At 41.0% G+C, this 23,167-nt stretch overlaps 1 protein-coding gene across 15 annotated transcripts in view; it reads right to left on the bottom strand.

Moving 5' to 3' along the window:
• CDH26 (cadherin 26) overlaps positions 1-23,167 on the bottom strand; it is a 93,107-nt gene that overhangs the window by 62,834 nt on the left and 7,106 nt on the right. For 13 of the 15 annotated variants that reach the window (XR_010154143.1, XR_010154144.1, XR_010154145.1 and 10 more), the window contains exons 3-4: positions 6,484-6,540; positions 5,326-5,431 (exon numbers count right to left, since the gene is read on the bottom strand). Coding sequence is in view for 11 of the 15 variants with exons in the window: in XM_063802694.1 (XP_063658764.1) it covers positions 5,326-5,431; positions 6,484-6,540 (163 nt within the window). In the remaining 4 variants the exon portion in view is untranslated. Of the gene's footprint in view, positions 1-3,406; positions 3,569-5,320; positions 5,432-6,483; positions 6,541-16,639; positions 16,788-23,167 lie in introns of those variants that run through there. The other 2 variants (XM_009437525.5, XR_010154146.1) reach the window with 2 other exon arrangements.

Genomic DNA, 23,167 nt, shown 5'->3' with positions numbered 1-23,167 from the left:
GGCTGTTGTAACAAAATACCATAGACCCCCATGGCTTACACTAGGAACTTATTCTCTCACAGCTCTGGAGGCTAGAGCTGAAATGGAGGAGTCAGCAGGGTTGGTTCTTCTGGAGGCTCCGAGGGAGAGACTCTTCCGGGCCTCTCCTGGCTTCGGGTGGTTGCTAGCAAACCTCAGTGTTCCTTGGCATCACTCTAATCTCTGCCTCCACCTTCACCTGGCATTCTCCTCTGCGTCTGTCTCTGTGTCAAAGATTCTCTCTTCCTCTAAAAATACTGGTCACTGGGTTATGGCCCACCCTAATCCAGTATGACCTCATTTTAACTTGATTACACCTACAAAGACCCTATATCCAAATAAGGTCACAGGGGTAGGTACCATGAATTAGGACTTGAACATGTCTTTTTGGGAGACACAATTCAACTCACAACACCCAGCAAGGCCGAGGCTGCATTTTACTCTGCTTGTTCATTCATTTACTCCTTCATCTAACATGATTAAGGGAGAACCTATTATGTGAGGGGCCCTGATCTTGACCCTGGGGCAATGGCAGACTTTCCCCAAAGTCAACAATAAGGCAGAGTCTCTCCCCTCTTAGAACTACATTCTAAGAGGGGAGATCAGCATTCTAATGGAGGAGATCAACTATCAACAGATAATTAAACACAAAATTCACATTTCAGGTGATGAGTGGTGTTGAGGAGAAAATAAAACAGGGTAATGAGACGGAGAGTGACAGGCAAGGTTGGGGCATGCCTCAGAATCCCCACCCTGTATCTTTCCTTGTGGAAGTCTGTAGTTAAATGACAGGGCCACGGATCAAATAAGTACCTAAATCAATATTAAAAGACAACTGTGGTCAATGTTTGGGGGATCAGAACATGGGTTTGGCCTAGCCAGGGAGCTCCAAGCATAGGGCCCTGAAAACCTGACATAACAGAATTAATGGGGATGCCATGTGTTTCCCCGCACCCCACACTGTCACTCTTTGCTCTAAATGGTGCCTAGGATCTATCTGTGATGCACCAAGCATTTCCAACTCAACTTCGAGTTTCAGGAAATGCTGTTAGATATTTGGCTTTAGCATTATCAGCTTTTAGACACAAAGTCCCATTTTAGACATTATGAATGTCAACCCTTAATACATCATTTAAAATGTTAAAAGCATAGTTCACAAAAATGTTCTCCCATTCTGCAGGTTGTTTACTCTGTTGATAGTTTCTTTTGCATCTGAAAAAGATTTAATATCTAGCATCTATAAGGAACTTAAAATTACAAGAAAAAAAAACCCCATTAAAAAGTGGACAAAAGACATAAACAGACACTTTTCAAAAGAAGATATACTTGTGGCCAGTAAGCATATGAAAAAAAGCTCAACATCACTGATTATTAGAAAAATGAAAATTAAAACCACAATGAGATACCATCTCACACCAGTCAGAATGGCTATTATTAAAAAGTCAAAAAACAACAGATGCTGGTGAGGTTGCAGAATAAAAAGGAGCATGTATATACTGTTGGTGGGAGTGTAAATTACTTCAACCATTGTGGAAGACAGTGTGGTGATTCCTCAAAGAGCTAAAAACAGAAATATTATTCAACCCAGCAATCCCATTACTGGGTATATACCCAAAGGAATTTAAATCATTCTATCATAAAGACATATGCATGGGTATGTTCATTGCAGCAGGATTCACAGTAGCAAAGACATGAAATCAACCTAAATGCCTATCAATGGTAGAATGGATAAAGAAAATATGGTACATGTACACCATGGAATACTATGCAGCCATAAAAAAGAATGAGATTATGTCCTTTGCAGGAACATGGATGGAGCTGGAGGCCATTATCCTTAGCAAACTAACACAGGAACAGAAAACCAATACTGCATGTTCTCACTTATAGATAGGAGCTAAATGATGAGAACACATGGACACACAGAAGGAAACAGACACTGGAGTCTCTCAGAGGGTGAAGGGTGGGAGGAGGGAGAGGATCAGGAAAACTAACTAGTGGGTACTAGGCTTAATACCTGGATGATGAAATAACCTGTACACTAAACCCTCATTATACAAGTTTACCTATATAACCAACCTGTACATGAACTTAAAATGAAAGTTAAAAATAATAATAATAATAAAAGGAAAGGAAAAAATAAAATATTGAAAGCAAACAAGCAAACAACAACAAGTGAGCACTGAATGTTTGGTTCCATCCTTGCGCAGACCATGACCATTACTAGGTCCTCCCTACTCAATGTGTGGAAGCCCGAGGAACAGCAGCATGGGCATCACCTGGAGCTTGCTAGACATGCAGGCTTTCAGGCTTCACCCTGACCTACTAAAACAGAATCTGCATTTTTACCAAGATCCCTAGGTGATCTGTTTGCTCATGAAAGATTGAGAAGTGCTATCTCAGGGTCTCCTTATGACTACTCTTCTTTTTAACAGGCACTGTTAAAAGTCATTCTTTTTAACAGACACTGTGAATTCTGCACAGAAGGGAGGCATGCATTCATACGGATAAGGAAGACCTAGAGAGTCATTTTTGCATGTTCATTGGAGTTTTAGAACAATTTTCACCTATTTAAAAACTAGAGATTCAGAGCCTATCAGTGAGTCAAGGGTATATCTTTTATTGTGTATATAAGTACTTTGAGATCACTGGAGAAAAGCTTCAACTGTTACTTTTCTTGAATGTTAATCAACGTCTTTCAACCCTGAAAGAGTTAATGAATAAATGTACAGCCAAGCACGCCTGAGAACCAAGCCCAGTTCCCAGCAGCTCCATTCCACTTAAGTCAAAATAGAACAAAGTTTGACTACCTAAGGACTTCCTATGATGTTAGGTGAGTAATGTGATACATGGTTCAGGGCTTTTTTCTTTATAATTTCCTTTCCTAGTTTAGAACCTGAATTTCAACTTCATAGTAAACCACAGTGTTGCAGTGATGAAATCGTAAAGAACACCTGCACTCACAATAAGACATTGTCAACAGGTATGCAACTGCTCATGTATCAGTTATTGGGCAACCCATTGGGTCTGTTATGGCTTGTCTCCATATTTCAGAAGTCACTCATCAAAAAATAAATTAGCCCATTTTATAAACATTCTGTGACCCTATCTCCAAATGCTTTCAGATATCCCGATCATGCTAGGACACTGGTCATTAGAATAAAGACCTATAGCGGCTCACATCGATTGCAGAAATCATTACAAAGCCAAAGTCCACAACTCTAAAAGAAGATTACAAAAGTCTCAGGCATACTCGTAAAGCTTGTCACAAGGCATAATTTCTCAATCTCCCGGAACCTGGCACATAGTCAGCTTAAATAATGCTTACCAAATACAACAGTCTTGCAAGAGCTTTTAAATCCGAGCTTAGAATATATTAAGTTTTAGATACCGTGAAAGACGGTGTCATTTCTCGATCAACAGGGCGGTGAACATATATCCTTCCATTCTCATGATCTTCTAGAGAAAACAAACCAATCTCTGGATATTCATCCACACCAGGTCCACTGATTAGATACATTAGTGACATGTTATAAGACATATTATTGAACAGCTGGAAGGAGGAAAAATGGAAAGAAGAAAAAAGGAGGATGAGAATAAGCCACTATGATAATCAAGTATCAAGGCTAAGAATCAATGGCATCTTTAAGAAATTATACCCAGCAATGGCACATCTGCCAAAGAAATAAATAGATGGGCTGAGATGCAGGAACAATGATGTTGACCTGTTAGCTGCAGTTTGGTCTGTAACAGTGAAAATTTGGAAATAGCATAAATGTTCATCAACATGAAAAAAATAATATAATGATACTTCCTTCACATAGCATGGGATACTCTGTAGCCTTTAAAGATGTATTTACACTGCCACGGAACGACGAGCAGGACACATCACTAAACAAGAAAGGCAAGCAGAACAACACACCAAGTGTGATCTCATTTCTTGGATGCAAATTCACATCAGAAAATCTGTAGAGAAATATCTGGAACCACACATACCAATTTATTAATATCAATTATCCCTTGAAGGAAAGAGAAGTAGGGATCACACAACTAACATTTAGAAAGAGCTTAGAATGAGTGGGCCTACAATATGCCTTGCTTGCCTTAACCTATTTAATCTTTAAAACATCTCTGAAATGTAGGCAATATCATTGACCGCATCGTACAGATGAGGACACGTTAAAAGTCTCTAACTTACCCAGCAAGGACGTGGTGCAGTAGGAATATGAACCCACTCATTCCCCCTGACTCTTAGGCATATACACTTTTAACCACTGAGACTTGAAAACTTTCTGTACTCTTTATGTTTGTTTTTAACAGTAGGCGTGCACTATTTCCTTTTTCTAAGAATCATAGAATGCCACAGCTATAGCAGAACTTAATCAGTACTTAATTCAAAGGCCCATTGGTACTAGGAAGGTAGTGGAAATAAACAACATGAGCCTGGTGAAAAGATTCTGCTATTCCAATACCATGTGACTTCTTCAAGGCAGTGCTCGCCCTCAGCATGAGGGAGGCAATAGGGAGGGGTGGAAACTGGTATTCTGAGTAACTCAAGCCCCACCTAATTGTTGTAATGTGGGAATGTGGGTTCCTTGTGGCCAGAACTTTCCATTTTTAAAAAGTCTTTAGAAGGGCAAAATTTTTAAGACAATCTCCCTTATTTATTTATTTATTTATTTTTGAGACAGAGTCTCACTGTCGCCCAGGCTGGAGTGCAGTGGTGCGATCTTGGCTCACTGCAAGCTCCGCCTCCTGGGTTCATGCCATTCTCCTGCCTCAGCCTCCCGAGTAGCTGGGACTACAGGCACCTGCAACCATGCCTGGTTAATTTTTTGTATTTTTAGTAGAGACAAGATTTCACCATGTTGGCCAGGATGGGCTCGATCTCCTGATCTCGTGATCCGCCCACCTCGGCCTCCCAAAGTGCTGGGATTACAGGCGTGAGCCACCACGCCTGGCCGACAATCTCCCTGTTTTTAAATAATATTAAAAAAAAAAAAAAGCCTCTGCATGGGCCAAATAAAGCAGACCTGTCAGTTGGAATTAACCACCCTGTTGCTGTATGAGATTCTCATCAGACACTCACATGGAGAAGTGACTCGTTCAAACTCACATAACCAGGTAGAGTTAGAGTGAGTTCTAGAACCCAGGCATCCTGAACCCCAGGCCAGTGCTCCTTCTGCTCTACTTCACTCCCTGGCCTCACTAGCACATAACCTTTCAAGACTTAATCTTCCTGGCCAAAGGGGCATGCTTACTTAGAGGGCATGATGGGGTCATTCCTTAAGAGTAGGCACCTTACCTCACCAATGAGTTTGGGAAAGGGTCCCGGGTCTTCCTCCACCAGCTCCAAGGTGGTGATAACCCATCTTCTCTTGGATCGCCGTAGAGGCTGGTAGATCTTTTCCTGGAACTTATAGTGACAGTGGTGACAATGAGGATGGCAGTGATGCTCACAGCCAGGATTTATCACACCCTTACTTCATGTAAAGGCCCTGTGCTGACACTTGGCCTGCATTCCCTCATCACCAGAACAGCCACCTAAGCTTGGAAAACCCAAGTGCCTGTCTTCTTAATAGCTGTAGAGTCATCTCTAACCACGGGGCTGATGCTGTCCGATGATTTGACGTGGTTCTTGAGATAATTTCAGGAGCTATCCAGACATAGCATTAAAGATGACTGTCTGCTATGTGCCAATGGCTGTCCTATAGTAGACATGCAAACGGTTGTTGAGAAAGTTTTCCCACTTCCATTTATCTCTCAATCTTCCTGAAATTATTGATGATTAGGTGCTGATAGACCTTTAATGCCTCTCTGTATATGACTATCCCTTTTAACAAATGTGCAGATATGTACACAAAGAGAAAGAGAGTGACTTAGACTCAGATCTTGGGCTCAGATATTTGTCAGGTAAGAGAATATATGAAATTTAAAGCATTGTTTTGTTTGCATTATATATTTTCACAGTTACCATCTATTATAAGTGAAGTTGGTTTCTAGCCACATTAATTTTATCAACAAAAATGTAAGTTCTTTTTTAAAAAAATTACTTAATGATAGAGTGAATTGACCAAGAGAACAATACCAAGTAAATAATCACAACGTGGCATGAGGATATGGCAAAACTTCACAGTGGTAGGTGCATGACTGCTGCAATGGAAAATATGAAGTTCAATATATTTTAATTCCATAAAGAATAAAATGATGTGGACAAACCTCCATGCTTATGGTGTACAGTTGAATTTTGATGTTCACAGGCTGCTCATATTCTAATTAGACATAAAAGCATCATCTGCAACTCTCTGGCAGTCCCTCAAGATTCTAAAAGGCCACATGAAGTTACTATTTTATTTTCTGCAAACCAAACATTGGCAGGGCACTAAAGAACTCCAAACTGCAATTCTGTCTCTAAGTCAAGTGTAGAGACTGATTTTATATATTAAGAAACTGACTTCCAAACCTCACCTTTGTTTGCTTAGTAAGATCATCTGTTTCCTGTTGAACACTGTCAATGATACTGACCTTAAAAATAAAAATAATATTAATTAGTAGAGAATATACTTACCAGAATCACATGGAAACCACCTGGAGTTGCACAAATCTAGAATTAGAAATGATGAAAACAGAACTTCTGTACTTAGTTTTGGTAAATAGAATTTCTTATCCTCTACATCTTAATTCTTGATTGCCACTTATCTTCTCTAACTATAGGAGAAATAATGAAAAGAATTCTGATTTATTATTACCAATGGTGGGGAGACGTTTAAAATCATAAAATACTACTGTTAGTTAACAAAGCAGGAAGTAGAACTTGTTTATTCAGGATGAGCACAGATGTATTTATATGTACACATGTAAAATAACACCAAATATTAATTGGTGACGAGGTTTAAGTGGGCTTTTCTTTTGTTTATTTTGCCCCTTATTTCTAAGACATTATTTACAATAATTAATAAAATAATAGACATGGCACTTTACATTTACATAATGACTTAGAGTGATAATACTTATTTATAATTTGTATCTCAACAATCCTTTCCCTTCCTCCAAAAAATACATGTACAAGACTGTTGAAATAGAAAGAGATAAGTCAGCCAGGAGCGGTGGCTCACGCGTGTAATCCTAGCACTTTGGGAGGCCAAGGCAGGTGGATGACCTGAGGTCAGGAGTTCGAGAGCAACTAACCAATATGATGAAACCCCATCTCTACTGAAAATACAAAAATTAGCCGGCCATGGTGGCACGCGCCTGTAATCCCAGTTACTTGGGAGGCTGAGACAAGAGAATCGCTTGAACCTGGGAGGCGGAGGTTGCAGTGAGATTTGATTGCACCACTGCACTCCAGCCTGGGCGACAGAGCAAGACTCCATCTGAGAAGAAAGAAAGAAGGAAAGAAGGAAAGAAAGAAAGAGAGGGGGAGAGAGAGAGAGAGAGAGAGAGAGACAGAGAGAGACAGAGAGAGACAGAAAGAAAGAAAGAAAGAAAGAAAGAAAGAAAGAAAGAAAGAAAGAAAGAAAGAAAGAAAGGAAGGAAGGAAGGAAGGAAGGAAGGAAGGAAAGGCAAGGAAAGGAAGGAAGGAAGGAAGAAAGAAAGAGAGAAAGAAAGAAAAAGAAATGAGGGAGGGAGGGAGGGAAGGAAGGAAGGAAGGAGGGAGGGAAGGGGAAGGGGAAGGGGAAGGGAAGGGAGGAAGGAAAGAAAGAAAGAGAGAGAGAGAATGGTCCTGCAATGTATGATTAGAACCAGCAGCAAACGAAAGGGTGGGAGTGGGGAGGGAGAGAGACAGTGTGCACGCAGGATGACTAGAATAAAGCAAACGGGGCAAAAAGTATAAACAACTGGTGAATTTTCACATGGGGTATTTTGGAATTCTTTGTATTTTCCTTAAATCTTACAAGTTTTATACCAAAACAAAAACTTATCAAAAAAGACAATTTCAGGAACTAAGATTGGGTATTCAATTTAGCACTAAGATTCTTGCCAGTTATAATAAAAAGGGAAAGTCTGTCTTTAAAAATGAAACATTTTTAATAAAACCTTTTCTTGTTATACAGTCTTCCTATTTAAAAGAAAATTTGATAGCAAAATGCTTTGAGCATACAGAAAGAAATAGAGAATGACATAATGATGCCCATCACCTAGTTCTCTCAAACCTTCATATTTTTACCCTATTTGCTTCGAAGTGTTGAGATGTAAATCGTTACAGATAAAATTGAAACTTCCTGTGTACCCCTCCCTCATCTCACTTTTTCCTCAGAAGTAACTCTCATCCTAAATTATACTTAGCATTTCAATGCATGTTTCTAAACCTTCACTATATGTATCTGTGTGCATAGATATGGCTATATATTCATAACAATGTGTAATTTTTATGGTTTTGGATTGGACTTTTAAATAATGGTTCACAGTAAGCATCATCCCATAACTTATTATTATTATTTTTTTTACTTATCATTGATTTTTCATTTTGGGGGAGGATGTGTGTGTTAACACCTACAGTTCTAGTTCATTCATTTTTATTGCTGTAGAACATTTCACTATATGAATAGGCAATAATCTATTTATCCATTCTCCTAGTGATGGTCATTTAGGTTGGTTCCAGTTTTTCATTACCAAAAATGCTATGGTAATAAACATCCATGTATATATGAAAAGTTTCTCTGTAGCAGCAATTTTCAAAGTATGGTTTCCACAGCCCTGTAAGAGAGTCCACAAGGCCAAACTCTTTCATAAGAGCACTAAGGCATTGTTTGCCTATTTTGCTGTCTGACATTTGCACTGATGGTGCAAAACAATAACGTTGGTGAGTGGAATTGCTGATGCCTCAGCACAAATGAAGGCAGTGGTACCAAACTCCCCACTGTATTCTTCACCACCATGCACTTGCTCACGCACTTGCAGGAAAAACCAAAAAGAAACACAAAGAAAACTAGTTTCATTTAAGAAGGAAATAATTAGTGAATTTACTCAATTACTGTAATCGCTTGAGAACTGATGAAGTAGTAAAAAATATTAATTGTTTTAAATTGCAACACTTGAGTGTACATCTTTTAAACCCTCTTCGTGAGTGGATGGGAAGTATGTACAAGGCACTGCTGCTGTACATCAAGGCAGAAGGTTTATCTCAAAGAAACGTACTTGCGTGATTGCTTCAGTTTCCAGCTGAACAGGCCACTTTTTTTTTTTTTTTAATGCAACACCATTTTACTTGAAAGAACAACCAACAAACTGTGATGATTCACGCCAGGGTATCTGATATACGGTTCCTTGATGATGAACAAAGTGAGCTTTCACTTCAAGAAAATCAATCAATGCACAGTATCTGTTCCCACTGATAAATGTAATCTTTCAAGCAAAAATCAGAATTTTAGAAAACTTGTGTCTGCCAATATAAGCATGAAAGCTTCCTAATAATTAAAGATTTTTACTATAATAGCAATAGTTTTTTTTTAATTTTATAGGCTGAAATATGTCCACACAGGAAATGCCTGCATAACTCAATAGCCAATGGCTTCCTAATGATCAACACATCATGTTCTAAAATCAGGTGCAGGCAAAAGAGTCATCCAGAGTGCAAGAGAGACCAGTGGATTTTAATGGAACGGAGTAGGGAAAATTCAGTGATATGGTTTCAGATTCCACCCAGTAAATAACTGTTAAGACATTACAGTGTATTGAGTTTTGGTGTAATATCAAAGAAAAATATCCACAATTATCTGTTCCAGGTTATTAAAATATTCCTCCCTTTTCAAATATCTGTGCGAGGCCAGAATTTCTTCATATACTCCAACCAAACAAATTCACAACAGACTGAATACAGAAGCAGAAAGGAGACTCCCGCTGTTTTCTTTAAAGCTGGACATTCAAAATATTTGCAAAAAATATATAGATAGTGGCACTTTTTCCACTAAATGGAATTTTGAAAAATATGGATAGTTTCCAAAATATGTGCTATTTTTATTAACATAGAATGGGTTTATTATGGTTATGTCCAATGAATTGAGAAATATGTTTAAAATTTCCCTGTTTTAATAGCTACCATGGTATCAGCAAATATAACCCACATAACCTAAATCTCTAGGACTGATACCTAAATCACCAGGGACAGAGCCTCCACCCTGGTTGGCTCGTCCGCGTCAGAATCTATCATTATTTATCCTTATTCACATTACAATACAAGAGGCCATGGTGGGTGGTGGGTGGGTGATGTTATTGGGTTGTATTGTCAGCATCAGGGCTAATGATAATATTTGTTTCCTGGCCAGGTTATATTTCTGTCTATTTACCTGAAGGAAAAGAATGTTTAAACTCTGAGTTTAAGTCTGAAATCTCAAACTGATTTTTTTAGACAATGGATGCTTCTTGATTAATGTCAGTAGTTTGAAATTAAGGGCCTACCCAGGTGTATAATTTTTAAATGGAGAAAATTGTAGTTCTTGCAAAAGATAAAGAAATTAATTCCGTTTCTGAAACAGGTGTATTTCCAGGTGGCCAAGGGTATTAACAAGGAATATATTGAGGTTTCTTGTTCCCTCTGGGCCTCAGTTTCCCCTTCTGTAAATTGAGGGTATGAGACAAGGTGTCTTTAAGGGCTCTTTCAACACTAAAGCTCTGTAAATTCATTTTATTATGATAAGACATAAACGGCACAGTTGACAGTCATGTAAGAGCTGGCTGAAGTGTTCAAAAAGAGGTTTGAAATGGTGGATGTTTATACTTTGCCAGAGATGCCTTAAATTTCACATTGTTGTGCATGTTTCATTTCTCCTCTCTTTATGCATGTCTTAGAAATTAACTTGAGATCTCTCATCTGGGTGATGCAGGAAGACTGGAAATTGTTATATTTTCTGTAATGATTTTGTAAGTGCTCTCATTATATTTCTCATCCGTGCCAAATTTAGGCAGTCTGTCCAAAGAGGAAATCTTTCAAAAGATTTACATAATGCTTTCTATAATGCGGTGGTGTGGGCCTGGGGTGGGGGGGGTTCTTTCTAGATGCTTGTTCCCTCAGCTACCATGTCCACCAAACCACTTTATCAGAGGGGGCCAGGCAGACATATGATTGCACGGTCCGCCCTGCACATGATTTGACAGATGGCTCTGGACCTGGGGCATGTAACCAATATCATTCAGGCTGGCCTGGCTGGGCAGCCATGGCATCTTTTGGGAGAAAATTCTCTGAATGAATGAAGATGTAATCTGTGACTATACAGGATACTAAAGAGCTAAGAGGCCTATATAGAAATCATTCTCCCCCAAAATGCTTGGAAATATTTCATTTTTAAATGCAAGCTTTTATTTAAGCAGAATTCGGGTCCTAAAAATCAGCAGAATTTGGATCAAGGACTCTGTTCTGCAGGTTTATGTCTTTGTTCCAGATTCAGTGACAAGTAATGACTAGCCATAGGAAAGGAGTCTTTCTCCCCTCTTCAGTCATTTCCAGTTCTGAGAGCCGACGAGTCCTCAGCTTGGGGCTGTGGCAGGCTTGAAAGACCACGGAGGAGAGAGGTTTTAAGATAAGGAAATTGGACAGTGAGGAAAACCTCTTTTTTTTTTTTATTTTTGGATGATGAGGAAAGCCTCTTAAGCTTTCATTCAGGGAGAATTTGGATCCTAGAAATCACAGAGTTTCCTATGAGAGATTCCTCTAGAGATTCTTTTAATCCGTACCCAATCTCTCTCTTCTGGGCTCTAGACCAGGGCAGTCCTAGGAAAATCTCTGTGAAGATGAGAATGTCCCTGCTGTCCTGGCCAGTGTGGTAGCCCCTAGCCACATGTGGCTAATTGGGCCCCTAAAATGTGGCTAGTGTTAGTATAGAACTGAATTTTAAATTTTGCTTAATTTTAATTAACTTAAATTGCCACATGTGACTAGAGGCCAATGCAGATAGTATAAAGTATTGGTTAAGCATGTGGATTTATAAGTTTAGAAGACCTGAGTTTAAATCCTGTTCTATGGGCAACATGGCAAAAGCCTGTCTCTACAAAATATATAAAAATTAGCCAGGCATGGTGGCCCATGCCTGTAGTTCCAGCTACTTGGGAGGCTGAGGTGGAAGGATCGCATGAGACTGGGAGGCGGAGGTTGCAGTGAGTTGAGATCATACCACTGCACTCCAGCCTGGGCAGCAGAGTGAGACCCTGCCAAAAAAAAAAAAAAATCCTTATCTACCCCTCACCAGCTATGTGATGTCGGGCAGGTAATTTATGCTCTGGAGTCTGCATTTCCTCATCTGTGCACACACATGCACAACCCCCACATATGTACATGTATAAGTGTTTGTATGTATTTGATCCTCACAACAGCCCAATCATGAAGGTACTATTATTATTCCTTTTTAACATACAACACTCACACACAAAGTGCTCAGGATGGCAAGGGCTACGTAAGTATCTCCTCTTTTTCCTATTCAAGTCTCTAGGCAACATTTCCACTGGCATCTCCCACAAGCAACTCAAATCCTACATGTCCCAGACTGATAGCATAGCTTGTATTCTCACAATCCTGCCCATCCTGGGGGCTCTCTAACCACAAAAGACACTTACCTACTCATTCCAAAGGTCATCCTTGATGCCTCTGCTTCTCTCATCCCCATGTCCAAGTTCTGTCAAGTTCACTTCCTAAGGCCAGCTCTTCTCTGCCTCCACCCCAAACAGCTAAAGTTTCCACCACCTCGGGAACCCACAGGATTGGTCTCTCCCATTCATTCCATCCTTCTGTGGTGGGTTGAATTGTGTCCCTAAAAGTGTATATTGAAGACCTAATTCCCAGTACCTGTGAACGGGACCTTATTTGGAAATAGGCTATTTGCAGATGTAATTCTTAACTGAATTACAGTTAAGATGAAGTCACACTGGGTTAGAGTGGGCCCTAATCTAGTGAGCAGTGTCTCGATAGGAAAACACAGACACAAAGGGATGATGCCATGTCATGACAGGGGCAGAGACTGGAGTGACATAGCTGCAAGCCAAGAAAGAGCTGGGATTGCCAGCAACCCACCAGAAGCTGGGGAGAGGCCAGGGAGGGTCCTCCCAGTCTCAGACGGATTTTGGCCCTGCTGACACCTTGGTTTCAGACTTCTGACTTCTAGAACTGCAAGAGAGTACATTTCTCCTATTTTAAGCCGATGTACCAGTTTGTGGTTCATTGTTTCAGCAGTCTGAGGACACTAATATACGTTCCTAACACATTCTCTGCACAGAGGCTTGAGTGATCTTTAAAAGCACAGATCTCACACCCCTTTCCACCCAGTGTTTTTACTTCTCTTAGGACAGAATCCAACCTGCTCTGTCCGCTGCTGACCCTCTCAGCTTCACCTCTGACCACACTATCCCCACCTTCTGCAACCCATCACTCTGTTGGTCTTAAATGAAGGGCTGAAAGAGTAATTCAGTCAGAGCATAAATGCTAACAATTTATTAAAATGTAACTCAATTCAGAATTTCCCAGATTGGTAACAACGCCACCACCACCAACAACAAAAAATCATAAGTGGCTTTTCTCATTGTACAGTTTCATTCTCTTAAAACTTCCCTCTTCTCTGGTCTTTGAAGCCTGCCACAGCCCCAAGGTGAGGACATATGAGCTCAGAGGCCTGGAAATGACAAAAGGGGAGAAAACTCCTCTTCCTTGGCTTGTCATTACTTGTCACTGAACCTGGAACAAAGACATAAACCTGCAGAACAGAATCCTGACTTGGTGATTTGGCTTCATGGCCAAATGACAAAGAAAGGGTGTGGGGATTTCAGAGGAAAACTATTGTGGACACAATAGCTCTCCAGCAGAAATGGTATCAGCTTGTAAATATGGAGATCTGAACAGGGGGAAGTAGGTATCTGTCATAGATGTCACAGATGGCAATAAGCCAATTCAGGGGGCGGGGATGTAAAGGAATGGAACGGAATGTTCCTCATAGCCAATTTGACAATTATGGAGCACCTGCCAGGTGTAAAGCTCTTTAAGAGTTAAAGGTCCAGCATTCTGATTGCTAAAAACTTCTTATATCTATTGAATCATGTTCTCTTCATCTGTCTTGATTCCCTGGAATCTACATAAAGCTGCTGTCATCAATCACTGAAGTACAATCCACAGACCCATTCCCACTGCCCACCCCCACCCAACCACCCTCAGAAGTCAATTAATTTGCTTTGGCACTGCACTAATACGCCAGAGGGAAGAGAATTCAGGTCTGTTTCCTGATCAGACTCATTGTGGGTAGGAGCAGGAGCGAGGGAAGGATGGGGACAGGATTTGATCTGGACTATATTCAAATCCATGCAAACATGGGCTACTAAAAAGGACTTCTGTGAAGTATTGGAGATCAAATTAATGTGCTGTCTGACTAAGGGAACTCGTAACTCTTGATATGGCAAAATGTGCCCAAGAAAATTCTCCAAACCTCAAGCAACTGGTACCAAACAAGTTATCCACTTTCAGACAGGGTTTTCCCCCTATTATGTTTATTGGTGTATCCCCAGTGCCTGGCCCAAAGCAGGTATCCAGTAAATAGTTTTAGCATGAGCTCTGAATGAATATTGGCAACCATTTTCACTGTGATTAGAAAAACGGCTGGGTCGTTACTGAACTGTGAACCTAATAGTAGACAGAGGCTCTCTAAGAGAAGATGACGTTTGTCTGGGCAAGGACATTGCCATGGGAATACGTGTGCCATGGTAAACGATGTGCAGAGTCAGGGAGGTAAAGGGAGATAAAGGTTTTCAAAGGAAAAAATGAGAAGGATTATATCATTGTTTTGAAACAATTATCTTTGGCTACAAAGATCAATAAGAAGGGTGACACTGGTCTGAGTTTGCACAAAAAGTTGCTGGGAAGATTTCTTCGAAAAAGTATTTTTTGTGTAAGGTTTTAACGGCCTTTGTGCAAAGTTGTTATTTTTGCAGAGCTTTTGTGATAGTTTTAGTTATCAAGCCTACAAATGCGAGAACCCCCTTTTCATAACCTTCTTTGTGTCTATATATCAGGCTTTGTGCCTGTGAGTGTGAGTGTGTGTGTGTGTGTGTGTGTTTTAACATAAGGAACTCCATTCTGATTCTGACAACTTTCGCAGTACCAAGGGCTTTTACGCTTTTCCTCATTCACTGGCACAACCACTGGCTCAGATAAATTCAGTTACTAGCTCCATTTTCAGGTGAAGAAAAATAGGCTTAACAAGGTTATGTTAAAACCAGTGCACTGACACCCAGTGCACTCCCAGATCAGCTCAACCTGAACCTTTGGGGGCAAAACCCAGGCACTGAGATCCCTTGAAGCTCCCTAGGTGAGTTCAACTTGATCCAAGGTAAGGAACAAAGTTAAGCTGGCCTAGGTACCCAGCTGGCTGTGAAGGAGCCTAGGTCAGGACGCCAAGCAGCCCAGTCCAGAGGTCACAGTTACCAGCCACTGGGCTGCTTCCCACCCTCAGCTGGTATTCAAAGGAAGAAATGATTCCCTCTCCCTACCTACAGAAAGCCAGCGAAGCAGATCATAACCAACAAGCGCATGCAACATTACCTCTGTCCACTCTAAGTACAAACAGAGCAAGCCCATGTGTTTCGAATCCTGACTCCACTAGTTTGTATTCCCATTTAAACAGTGGCAGTTGGGGGCAATGGATTTAGCCATTCCATCCCCGTGGGTTTGCTCAAATTGCCTTGGATCCAGACAACTGAGATTTCCTCAATCTTATGTAAAGTGTGAACAGAAGTATCATTATAAAACTTGGCAGGGCGCAGTGTCTCAAGCCTGTCATCCTAACACTTTGGGAGGCTGAGGCAGGCAGATCACTTGAGGTCAGGAGTTTGAGACCAGCCTGGCCAACATGGTGAAACCCTGTCTCTAATAAAAATACAAAAACTAGCCGGGCATGGTGGCGTGCACCTGTAGTCCCAGTACTCGGGAGGCTGAGCCAGGAGGTTGCTTGAACCCAGTAGGAGGAGGTTGCGGTGCACTGAGATGTCACCAGGCACTGTAGCCTGGATGACGAGACCCTGTCTCAAAAAAAAAAAAAATTGTGTGTGTTGGCTGGGTGAGGTGGCTCATGCCTGTAATCCCAACACTTTGGAAGGCCAAGGCGAATAAATCACTTGAGCTTAGGAGTTCGAGACCAGCCTGGGCAACATAGTGAAAATCCATCTCTATAAAAAATACAGAAATTAGCCAGGCGTGGTGGTAAGTGACTGTAGTCCCAGCTACTCTTGAGGCTGAGGTGGAAGGATCACCTGAGCCTGGGAGGTTAAAGCTGCAGTGAGCCTTGATCATGCCACTGCACTCCAGCCTGGATGATGAAGCCAGACCCTGTCTCAACAAAAGGAGAAAGAAACAAAGAAAGAAAACACGTGTGTGTTGATGTAATCTCACTAAAAATAGTGTGAACTATATAAATTAGTTTTAAACAGGTCCCTTAGCCTGCTCCCACTGTTGCCCCAAACAGACTGGGACCCTTAACTTCCCTTTATATAAATCCAGAGCCCCTGCTACCTAAGCCGTTCTCAAGACAGCCAGCCCTGGGTCCCAGCAGGTCACACTCAGTCCCTCTCCCCTCCCTTAGCCTAGAAGGGGCAGGGCCAGCTTGTGCTTTGCTTTCAGTTCCCTGCACCTGAGCACTAGGCTGCAGGCTCAGCTTACCTGCAGCAGCCACAGCAGCAGCACTAGAAGCAGCAGCAGCGAGGGGTGGCTCCCGGATCTCATGGCCATATGGGAATACCCAAGACAGACCCAGAACGTGCAGCTGCTGACCAGTCCTCCAAGCTGGTGGTCTCACCGGAGCCACACACCTCCTTCTCAGCCAGCAGCTTCTTCTCTAATGGTTTTCAGGTCACTTTGGCCCAGATGCTTTCATCCCATCTTGCTCCTCCCTTTTCAGCTTTTCTTGCATTTATCAGAGTGGGGTGGGCTGACTTGTAAGCTTGAACATACGTTTGCCACAAGTAGAGTTCCTAGGAAGGGTGGGGTAGAAACTAAAGCCACCATGGTCCTGCACGTACACAAAAGACTGGCTGGGGTCTGACCTCAGGAACAACAGCTCAGCCAGAGGAAGTAAAACCAGCACCTATCGGAAAGCAGAATTATTTGTTTCTTTGTTTCCTTGTTTGTTCTAGTTTCCAAATAGAAGGTCCAATCATCTCTTTCTATAGCAGGATATGTTAGTGACTATTTTCTATAATCTTATCCTCTTGAACCAAACAAAAAAAACTAGAAAATGACAAGAATGATAACTTTATTAAGGGGGAAGGGATGGGGAAGAATGATAGAAAAGAAAAATCAACTTTTACTTTCCAAAGCACTAAAAATTGTTATTCCAACAATATCCCAGGGCTCTGGGGTTTGCAAATTATTTCTACTAAAACCTTTTTTAAGCTTAGATTAATCTGCCTTTTTGAGTTTGGAATTAAAGTGGGAGGGAGGAGAGATGGGAAAGAGCCTCCCTATGGACAGGGATCTCTGTGGCAACCCGGGAGTCTTTGCATGAGAATTCTGAAAGAGACAATTTGAGATTATATTATACCAATACTTACGGTTGCAGTAAGCAAGTTTTAAAACACAATCTGTGATACACTAACCCTGATTACCTTAACATGACCTTTTTATCACATTACCTTGTTTAAAGTAGTAAACAGATAAAATAAAAGGTAAACTTTCTTTGCTTGTTCTAGATATTGGCTTAGGCAAGGATTTCATGACCAAGAACCAAAAAGCAAATGCAATAAAAACAAAGATAAATAGCTGGGACCTAATTAAACTAAAGAGCTTTTGCACTGCAAAAGGAACAGTCAGCAGAGTAAACAGACAACCCACAGAGTGGGAGAAAATCTTCACAATCTATACATCTGACAAAGGATTAATATCCAGAATCCACAATGAACTCCAACAAATCAGTAAGAAAAAAACAATCCCATCAAAAAGTGGGATAAGGACATGAATAGACAATTCTCAAAAGAAGATATACAAATGGTCAACAAACATATGAAAAAATGCTCAACATCACTAATGATCAGCAAAACGCAAATCAAAACCACAGTGCGATACCACCTTACTCCTGCAAGAATGACCATAATCAAAAAATCAAAAAACAGTAGATGTTGGTGTGGATGTGACAATCAGGGAACACTTCTACACTGCTGGGGGGAATATAACATAGTACAGCTGCTATGGAAAACAGTGTGGAGATTCCTTAAAGAACAAAAGTAGAACTACCATTTGATCCAGCAATCCCACTACTGGGTATCTTCCCAGAGGAAAAGAAGTCATTATTCGAAAAAGATACTTGCACATGCACGTTTATAGCAGCAAAATTCACAATTGCAAAATCGTGGAACCAACCCAAATGCCCATCAATCAACTAGTGGATAAAGAAAATGTGTATATGCGTATCTATATGTATATATACACATATATGTGTGTATATATGTGTATGTATATATATATATATACATATATACATATATACACATATATACATACACGTATATACACACATGTATATATACATACACATATATACACACATATATATGTATATATATACACACATATATATGTATATATATGTGTATATACAGATATATATGATGGAATACTACTCAGCCATAAAAAGGAATGAATTAACAGCATTTGCAGTGACCTGGATGAGATTGGAGACTATTATTCTAAATGAAGTAACTCAGGAATGGAAAATCAAACATTGTATATTCTCACTGATTTGTGGGAGCTAAGCTATGAGGACACAAAGGCATAAGAATCATACAATGGACTTTGGGGAATTGGGGGGAAGAGTGGGAAGAGGGTGAGGGATAAAAGACAACAAATATGGTGCAGTGTATACTGCTTGGGTGATGGGTGCGCCCGGATCTCACAAATCTCCACTGAAAAACTTACTCATGTAACCAATATGCCACCTGTACCCCAATAACTTATGGAAAAATAAAATTAAAAAATAAAAATAAAAAAGAACTCATCAAAAATAAAATATAAAATAAAAATCTCCCAATTAAAAAAAAACTTTCTTTGCTTAACTGAACATTCATAGCTCTGAGATGCTGCTGAATATTTTAATTTGAATAGTTTATTTTTATTGAAATTAATAGCTTATTATTGAAAAGAATAATAAATACAACTTCAAAGTCTATAGATATTTCCTGTGCATAAAGAGAAACTGAACACCTTGTGCCTATTTTCAAAGTGGATATTTCTATAATGATAGCCTATTTTTAAAAAACTGATTAAGTTAGAATTACTAATTTAGAATATATAAGTCAGGTGAGCTAAACCATGTTAAATATATGTGAAAAAACCACATCAGTTGAGCACTCCCTGCTGCTAGAATAGCGCTGGGGACTAAAATATTCTTGCTAGAAAGGCATTAGCCTCACAAAGTTCTAGTCTGGGCGGAGCTGGGGGACAACAGTGAATGATTCCACTTTCACATTCGTTTTAAGTTTAAAAGAAATTGGTATTTTAAAATTAGCCGGGCATGGTGGCACACACCTGTAATCCCAACTACTCCGGAGGCTGAGGCAGGGGAATCCCTTGAACCCGGGAGGCGGAGGTTGCAGTGAGCTGAGATCGCATCATCGCACTCCAGCCTTAGGCAACAAGAGTGAAACTCCATCTCAAAACAAAACAAAACAAAAAACACCATAGGAACTGGTATTTTAATATATTAGAAACAAACAAGTTTTCAACATTCTCAAGCATTTAACATAACTGAGCAGAATGCCAGTTCCCCACACGGCAACCCTACTTGGGTAGGCCACGGGGCCTGGAACTCAGCTGGTGATTCTGGGCATCACCTGCCGCACATCTTGGGTGAGCCTGAGCTTGAAGATGTCCCCGCTCCCTTTCTATTCTGAGCATGTGATCATAGTGACAATAGTCTAGCGCTCCTTTCTGTGTCCTTGGAAGTACAGTAATACTTTATAGCCACATGGTGGCAGCTCCCAGCTCCCTGTAAGCTGACAAATGAAGAAATGAGATTACTCATGAGATAAAAGTTACTTGATTGCAAGGGAGGTATGAGCTACAATTACCTACCCAGGGTCAACCTTCTCATGTTTTTGAGGAGTGCCCCCAGCCACCTCCAGTTCTCACTGTTCTTTTTTTAGTAATGATGATTGCATCATGAGGCATCCCCACCCGGCTTGGATTTCTGCGTGGACAGTGGTCTGGCTGGCCAGGCCTCATGCCCAGCTGAAAGGAGGGGAACTTAGGTGGACAGTGGGACTGAGGGAAGATGACAAATGCACCCGACTCTGCCTACATTTTGCATTTTCCATATGGATCAAGTAAACACCAGAGAAGTAAAGCGCTGGGCTCGAGCCTTCTTTCCTGGCTGGGGAGGTGAGAAGGCTGGCATTCGATGCCTCCTCTGCAGAGGTGAGCCAGCCGCAGTGAAAGGCTGGGAGAGTGGCCTGTTACAGAGGACAGGCCTTAGGCTTTCCCTTAGTCTCTCTTTCTGTCACCAACGCTAGGGGAGGCAGAGCCTGGAAGAGGGAGGGAGCAGAGGTGTCCCAACAGCAAAGCACCACCATGCCTTAGGATCTCAGTGCTGGGTTGGAAGGTGAGGAGGGGCTGCCCAAGCCTCCCCTGCCCACACACCCACCTGGGAGTCCAGCCCACCCAGGGCGGATGGAAGAGATTAGATTTCCATCAAGGCTGACATCGAAGTTTTAAGCTGGGCTGGTTTTACTGACTGACGTGACTGGGTAATAATGAGCCCCAGTTGTAACTGAGGGATTGAAATGCTTTGGGTGAAGGCTCAGATTAAGGAAGAATAAAATGGCTCATGCTTATATGTCCCCTGAGTCAAGACCTTTCTATATTCACTAACACAAAAATAATTTTCCAGCCAATACTTCTGAATTCAATTCCCGTTTCTTCATAGTCACAAGAAAAGTTTAATTTCTCAGAACACTCTTGAGAAGGGTTTTTAAAATAATCAGGGAAGAGTTCTGCTTCCAGTAGTGGTGAAGTAGGTTCAACTCTGCCATAGACATAGCAGCTATTAACATAATATAAAACAGGGCTGGGCGCAGTGGCTCATGTCTATAATCCCAGCACTTTGGGAGGCTGAGGCAGGTGGATCACCTGAGGTCAGGAGTTTGAGACCAGCCTGGCCAACATGGTGAACCCCTGTCTCTACTAAAAATACAAAAAAATTAGCCAGGTGTGGTGACACATGGCCAGCTACTTGGGAGGCTGAGGCAGGAGAATCGCTGAGGTGGAGGTTGCAGTGAGCCGAAATCAAGCCATCGCACTCCATCCTGGGCAACAAGAGTGAAACTCTGTCTCTCTCTCTCTCTCTCTCTCTCTCTCTCTGTATATATATATAGTATAAAACAGCTACCCACAGTGGAGGCCCTGGAGGGTGAGCATGGCAGGCAGAAGCTGGAAGGATACTGATGCCTGGAATAGGCCACAGCTGGGACTGCTAGGTGGCTAGACGGATGGACAGAGTAGACACAGCCAGGTGGCAACTGTCTGGTTATGAGAGTAAGCATGCGGGTATTCACTGTGAAGCTCTTTCCACTTTCGTATATGTTTGATTTTTTTTTTTTTTTTTTGAGACAGAATCTCACTCTGTCACCTAGGCTGGAGTGCAATGGCGTAATCTCGGCTCACTGCAACCTTTGCCTTCCGGGTTCAAGCGATTCTCCTGCCTCAGCCTCCTGAGTAGCTGGGATTACAGGCATGTGCCATCATGCCCAGTTAGTTTTTGTATTTTTGGTAGAGATGGGGTTTCACCATGTTGGCCAGGCTGGTCTTAAACCCCTGACCTGAGGTGATCCACCTGTCTCGGCCTCCCAAAGTGCTGGGATTACAGGTGTAAGCCACCGTGCCTGGCCTGAAAAAATTTATAATGCAATATTGGGAAAAAACCAGAAAGGTGAATTTGACTCCATCGAGGAAAACTCCATCAGCACTTTACTTCTCTGTTGTTTACTTGATCCATATGGGAAATGCCAAATGCAGGTAGAGTCCAGTGTGTTTGTCATCTTCCCTCAGTCCTGCTGTCCACCTCGGTTCTCTTCCTTTCAGCTGGGCATGGGGCCTGACCAGCTAGACCACTGTCCAAGCAGAAGCCCAAGCCGGGCGGGGATGCCCTCATGATGCATTCATCATTATTAAGTGTAGTTTTACCCAATACCTGATAGTGTATCTCTAGTTGTACCCCAATATCTTGTCACATATATTAAGAGCTGAAGTTCATTAGATTTCATATTAGAATAAAATAATCCATCATTTGTGTTTCTGGATTTTTTTCAAGGACTAAGAATTTTTTCAATTCTGATTACTAATCACATGGGTTGATTTGAGCGTGCATACTGAAACTTAGGTTTTGGTATCTTGTCAGCCACTAAGAGCTGGCCAGAAAATTATCTTGGAGAGATTTTAATCTCTTGCCCCAATTTTTTTTAACTAATATGTAGTTGCAGATATGCAATTAGAAAAACAAACAAAAACGCTGCCAGATATAACTTATTGAAGGCATTTTCACTTTTTGCAAGTATATTCCAATGCTAATCATACTAGTGGTATGAATCACCATGCTCTTTCTTCTATCATTTATGTTTGTAAATCAAGCTTGTTCAACCTGTGGCCCAGGACAGCTTTGAAAGCGGCCCAACATAAATTCATAAAATTTCTTAAAACATTATAAATTTTTTTGCATTTTTTGTTTTAGCTTAACAGCTATTGTTAGTGTTAGTGTACTTTATGTGTGGCCCAAGACAATTATTCTTCCAGTATGGCCCAGGGAAGCCAAAAGAATGGACACCCCTGACATAAATTGTTTATGCTTCTTTAGGAAAGGAGAAAATGAAGGAAAGGAAAGTAAAGGGGAAGATTTAAACAGCTGTTTTTACCTTCCTGCATCAAAAACTGTTCTGTTAAGGTGAACACATATACTTTAAAAAATCAGAACATCTTCAATTAAACTTGTTAAGCTATTTCAGTATTATATAAATTCTACAAATAAAAAGCATTTCATTCCAGCATTTAGAAAACTGAAAACACCACGTGAGAAAAGCAAAGACTTCCTTTTCTTTCTCCTTGCTTTATTAGGCAGAGTATCTCAAGAGATGGGTTTAGAGGAAAAGCTTGCTGACAGATGGTGAACACTCTTCTAATCCTGGACAAAATGACCAAGTGAGTGAA

The sequence above is a fragment of the Pan troglodytes genome, chromosome 21, assembly GCF_028858775.2.
Source record: "Pan troglodytes isolate AG18354 chromosome 21, NHGRI_mPanTro3-v2.0_pri, whole genome shotgun sequence".
Lineage (NCBI taxonomy): Eukaryota > Metazoa > Chordata > Mammalia > Primates > Hominidae > Pan > Pan troglodytes.
This window is presented reverse-complemented; position numbering and strand designations above follow the sequence as displayed.